We start from the raw sequence: 5,803 nt of genomic DNA on the forward strand, positions 1-5,803 counted from the left end.
ATTCTTTACGGTACAATACAGCTTTTTCAGAAGACGGCTTTTCCAAAACACCACCTTTATCAGGTCGATAAGACAATACACATGGTATTCAGACTCAAGAAGTTCAAATAAAATTTATGACCAAACATTGGACCACTTGCTCTAAAGTTGTTTCGGAAGGTTTCACCCATGTTCACTAATCTAGATTGTTTAAAAAAGAAACAAAAGTGGTCCCAAACCTCCGTGGGGTTGGCCAAAACGCGTTACAAATTTCTTTGCATGGAACGACAAATATTTTTATTTTTATTTTTATTTTCATTGGTTTGGCTTAGAATAATACAACCAAAAGTTTACGTAGTACTTATAATTAGCGTATTACATAGAGAGGGATATTTCTATTGAAACTTATCCCTCTCTTCTTTTTATTTCTGAAATTGCAAAACACGATAATCCTAAAACAACACAAGACTTGACGGGCTAATGCATGCCTTACAAGCGCTTATTCTTTAGCAGAATTATTATTTGTTTGCACGTCGTTTCTTCCTTTCTGAGAGCAATTTCGCAAACCTGCGTACAAAGAACAGTATTGTGACGGAGCCAGGAATTTCACTAAAGGGATATAAAAATATATAAAAGTAAATACATAAAAAAATAAAAACTAAAGGAAGTCAACATACAATATATATACATAAAAATAAATTATTAACCTAACTAAACAATATAATTTTCTATCAAAGGGTAGCATAAGGTGGCTCCGCCAGTAGTTATAAGTAGCAACAAAATAGATTTATAATTCGAACTAAAGTTAAACTCTAAATAGATAAAGAATAATGGTGCGCAGATAATTATATGTTTTACCTCTTTAGAGCTTCCTCATTGGTTTCAGGATTCTTTTTGGAAACTGGTTTCTTCAACAAGTTTTCACCAACTTGTACCAATAAGTTCATATTAGCCTCAGTAGCATTATCCATTTGGGTAGTAGTGCCAATTAATGCAGTTTCCTGGTATTACATACAAAAGAGGGGAAATGGTAAAGAAATTTTTCACTCAAATTAATCAACTTCAAATAATCATATACTACCTCTATTCCAATTTATGTAACAGCATTTCATTTTTAGTCTACTGCCAAAAAAAAAAGAGGGCAACTTTCTAAGCTTCTGTTTGGCCATAATTTTAGGAATTTTTTTTCAAAAGTTTTTTGAAAACATTGTTTGTTCATAGAATATGATCAGTTTATGAAAATAAATCAAGTTCTCAAAAACTGGTTTAGGACAGTTTTGGGTGAAAACTTTTCTTGCATTCACAAAATTTTAACTTTTTTTCAAATAAAATGCATGTCCAAACACAACTCCAACTTCCAAAAATTATATTTCAACACAACTTCAGAAACTCTTATTGCATGTTTCAATCAAATCTATGTTCAAACGCTAGCTAAGTTTGTAACCATCTAACTTAAATTTCATATCTTATCCTTGATGAGAAGTTTTTATAATTCTACAAGTATATATGACTTGTTTTACATTATAAGTTTCAAAGTCTTCATTTCTCTCTTAATTAACTTCGTGCTAATTCAAATTTCGCCACATAAAATGAAACTGATGGAGTAATTAGGAGTGTTATGGTGTTTTTGAGCGAGATTGCCTTACTTCAATCCTGAGGTAATTCGTTTCAGCACCAAGAGCGCGATAGATGGTGGCGATGTAATAATCATTCATAATAACACTTGCTTCAGATAACATTTCAATAAGAGGGTTCGAATTATTATGAGATAGCCAGGAAACAAGACCCCAATTAGCTGCCTCCTCTGCTGTGTATGTCCAAGCAAAATCTGCATTAGTGCCAATCCCTAATGAGAGCAGCAGAATTTGTTTGAAGTCCAATGGCTTGATAGAAGCAAATGATGGATCCGCCTCCGCACTGTTGGCTACTGTGCTTAGTGCAATTAAGGCCTGTCAAACTGAGACAATACATGTAATCACGGCATCTGAAACAATAGCATCTGGTCTGGCTGGGAGTGCATAGAAACGGGCCTGACCATCACCTGATCTATCTCCCTCTCTGGGGAGACCCCTAGCTGACTGACCCCCACCCATAGCTGCCTGGGTGGGTGGTGAAGTAACTGGAGCTGAAGTCGAGGGCTGACCCCTCTGCTGAGATGGACCCCCAAGAAGACGAGGACACTGTATCCTCATATGCCCAAACTCTCCACACTCATAAAAACTCCCTGGTGCAGGGGACGGGGACTGAAGGGAACCCCTAGCATCGGGATGCCTAGTAGAAGGACGTGGCATAGAAGAGCCCTGAACTAATGGAGCACGGGACGAAATCTGGGCTGGAAGGGCACTAAGTGACGAATGGCCCTGATGAGAACTGTGAGAACCATGGCCCGATGATTCCCCACGATGAACTGGGCGACCTGACTGAGCATGCCTGAGTGGACGGCCTCTGCCGTGCTGAAACTGACCTCTCAAAGGAACTCCAGCAAAGCTACCAGATCCCCGAGCCCTCTTGGCCTCCCTCTCATCTCGCTCCTGGCGACGAACTGACTCAATCTCTCGGGCAATATCGACAACCTACTCAAAAGTAGCACCTGACACCCTCTCTCTGGTCATGAGAATCCGAAGCTGATATGTGAGGCCATCCACGAACCTCCTGATCCTCTCTCTATCCGTAGGAACCAACCAAACAGCATGACGAGCTAACTCCGAGAACCTCATCTCATACTGCATCACAGTCATATCATCCTGACGCAACTGCTCGAACTACCTGANGTTACAACTTTCCTCCATATTAAAAAAGGAATGATACAATAGTCTTCCTTGCAACCTCCTCCTATTCAATATTTTCTTGTGATGAATGAAAATTCTGGTGGCGAAGCCTCTATTAAGGTATAATTATCTACTTTCCTACTCAATATATTTTTTATTGTACATTGAGATGAGAATATGTTGGTTTCTCATTTGATATGACCCATCAGTGCCTTTACAATAGAAAGAAATTATTGGAGGAGAGGAAGTGACTATGGAAGCTCAGATGGAAAAGCTCATGGACGGTTTGAAGCTTTCATGTTTGGTTGGTGTTTAGATTTTTGAGGTTTTTCTATTTAAGTTTCAATTTGTTTTTTTAATTTTTTCTATCACGGGATTTATATTTATTTTTCTCAACTTGTGTCATAGTCGTCGAAGGTAATTATGAGAGCATCAAGGTCCAAGGAACAAGAGGACTTGGTCCTTGCACAAGAACTGCGGATGCAACTCGATATCCTTCAAGAGACGATATGACACAATTGGCGCCATCTGTTTTTTTTCCATAATATTTGTCTCAAAAAACAAGAAATTCTTCGTATGAAGTTTGAACAGTTGTAATGGGTAATTTATTCATTGTTTTAGTTCATAGAAGAATCACGACAATATGTTTATTACTAAAAATATGAATTTTCTTTTACAAAAATTAAGAAATTATAAATTAGTCTTGTCTAAATTTACAATTTAAAATTGTAGCATAACAAGTTTGGAGTACTTGGTTAGACATCTTTTATTCGCCACTAATTATATGAAGAAAATATCTTGAAATATTGTAAAAAAGAAAGGGGAACAAGAATCCTAAAATATTTGGTTAACGTCTTTACTCCACACTAATAATGTGAAAAGGGAAAAAGGTTGTCTTTGATATGATCTTGCAGGATAAAAGAAAGAACAAAAAGGAACCATCCGTGTTTATGATAAATTCCAGATAGGAATGATTTTCTCCTTCTCATTTTTCGAATTCAATGCTTCAAAGTTCGGACTTAGAGCTCTTTTTTTTTGTCTAAAGGATTACTTTCGTAGAAATTTTAGGATGAAGAAGAAAAATTTTAAATTTTTTTTTTTGTAGAGAATCTGGAGAAGAAAGTGGATATTGTGGACATTAAGGAGGAGCATAGTTTAATATTTTTTGGAGTAACCCAGAAAATAGGGAAAAAATGGACGGAAAGAGAAGAAAAAAGAAAGGTCAATTGAGGAAGTACCGATAGTAAAGAAGGAGAAAAGAAAAATATTAAGAAAAATTGAGAGGGAAAAAATTACTTTCCGAAAATGAGAGCTTATGTAGGGGATGAAAAATTTAGGGGGATTATAGAGTAGAATATGAATAGAAAGAAAAAGAAGAAAAGAAAATTTTGGAATAGCAAAAGAAAGAAAATCAAATATTCATGTACTATGTATTTAATATATACGGTCATATTTATAGCGAAATGTTGTTATAGAGAATATATGAAAAATCATATCCAAAGAAAACTATGACAGGTTTGTAAAATAATGTTATAAAGAATGGTTATAGAGAGAATCATGTGTTAAACAACATATTCACCATATTCCTCCAAAAAATTATTTTCCTTTTTATGAGAAAATAAATAATGAAAAATGCAGTTCATTCAGCTTTGTTTGTGTGTGGGAGCATATACAATCAATATATAGAATAAAAAATTTGCCTGCATCTGCATAAAAAAATTATTTCTAAATTTATCTTTCACCAATTCTAAAGTGAGCAAAATTCCTCAGAAAATATCTCTTTTTTTTTTCCGTTTCATGAGAAAAGACAACTCATGAAAAATGCAGTTCATGTGTTCGTGAGCACATATACGTCAATATATGGAACTAAATTATGCCTGCATATACATGACATATTTATTTCTTCTATTTTGACAAAATTTATATGTTATACATTAATTCCAAATTCATTTATGTCTTTTATAACTGCGCGAAGCGCGGACAAATTTACTAGTAACATAATAGTTCAGGGACAAAAATTACTATTTTTCCTTTCTTTTTATGTTGTTTTGGCTTAGAAGGATGATTTTATTAAGTTAACATACAACCAAAAGGTTACATAGTCCTTGGCATATCACATAGAGGGATATTTCTATAGAAATTTATCCCTCAACCTTACCAAAGCTTATTCTTTATTAGCATAATAAGTACCAATAACACTCAAAATCTTAGAATTATTCACAATGAGTATTCACAAGTAGGGTATTCAAAATCACCATACGAAGCTACTGGAACCATCCAAACTACATTTCGAAGTCGTCCCTTTCTTCATAAAATCATTGTGGGATTTAGCACATGAATGCTCAATGAGATTTTGTTCAATCTCCTTGATTTGTTCATCATTGGTGATTTGGAATAGCCTTGGAATTTCAGAATAAGGTTTGAACTGCTTCTTGAAGGTTATTCCATTAGCCCTGATCTGGAGTTGATCTTTTAGTTGTCTGAAAATGTCGAATCCAACAATAAGATCATATAAAAGTCAAACTCCGGTCAACTCTTTCAACTTAAGCCTTCAACCTTGAGACTAAGTGTCCTAATTCACTCCGAAACACCCACGAAATCAAACCAACTACCCCGACAAGTAACCAGAAATGAACATAGAAGAAGCAGTAAATAGGGGAATAGGGCTACAATAGACAAAACGATCGACCGGATCATTATAATGGAGTAATGGCAATAAGTAAGAACAACAACAAGATAAAAATATGATCGAATCTAAGAAAGCAGTTAGACTCTAGTAGCATCTCTCCAGTAAGAATGATTGGAGGCTTCAGGAAATGATTCAGACTTATTGGGCAAGTGAGGCATTGTGTCATTGTATCGTTGAAGAGAAAGAAATTGGGTCTTCCATTTCTTAGTAGGAGTGCATATCTCTCATATGAGAAGGAGTCAAGGAGAGCCACTTCCTTGATAGTATATTAATGAGTAGGACTGGAAGCCATTGAGTAGTCTTTTCTAGAGTAGTCATAGAAAGAGAATCGAGGGGTCTGCAGGCATGAGTGCTCAGGTACGATATC

The 5,803-nt window shown here is 35.4% G+C and overlaps 1 protein-coding gene across 1 annotated transcript; it reads right to left on the minus strand.

Annotated features, from left to right (window-relative positions):
- On the minus strand, positions 279-1,943 carry LOC109233064 (patatin-17-like). Its single transcript, XM_019398818.1, has 3 exons — positions 1,626-1,943; positions 838-980; positions 279-546 (listed from the first exon to the last, which is right to left on the minus strand). The coding sequence occupies exons 1-3, from the start codon at positions 1,716-1,718 to the stop codon at positions 498-500; spliced, it is 285 nt and encodes a 94-aa protein (XP_019254363.1). The 5' UTR covers positions 1,719-1,943; the 3' UTR covers positions 279-497.

This window comes from Nicotiana attenuata, chromosome 10 (assembly GCF_001879085.1).
Source record: "Nicotiana attenuata strain UT chromosome 10, NIATTr2, whole genome shotgun sequence".
Lineage (NCBI taxonomy): Eukaryota > Viridiplantae > Streptophyta > Magnoliopsida > Solanales > Solanaceae > Nicotiana > Nicotiana attenuata.

Excerpts from the sequence above, each read along its gene's own strand:
- LOC109233064 (XM_019398818.1), bottom strand. The coding sequence starts at position 1,718 with ATGTTATCTGAAGCAAGTGTTATTATGAATGATTATTACATCGCCACC. Across the intron at positions 981-1,625 it reads CGAATTACCTCAGGATTGAA|GAAACTGCATTAATTGGCAC; the intron begins GTAAGGCAATCT and ends ATGTAATACCAG. Across the intron at positions 547-837 it reads AATGAGGAAGCTCTAAAGAG|GTTTGCGAAATTGCTCTCAG; the intron begins GTAAAACATATA and ends CTTTGTACGCAG.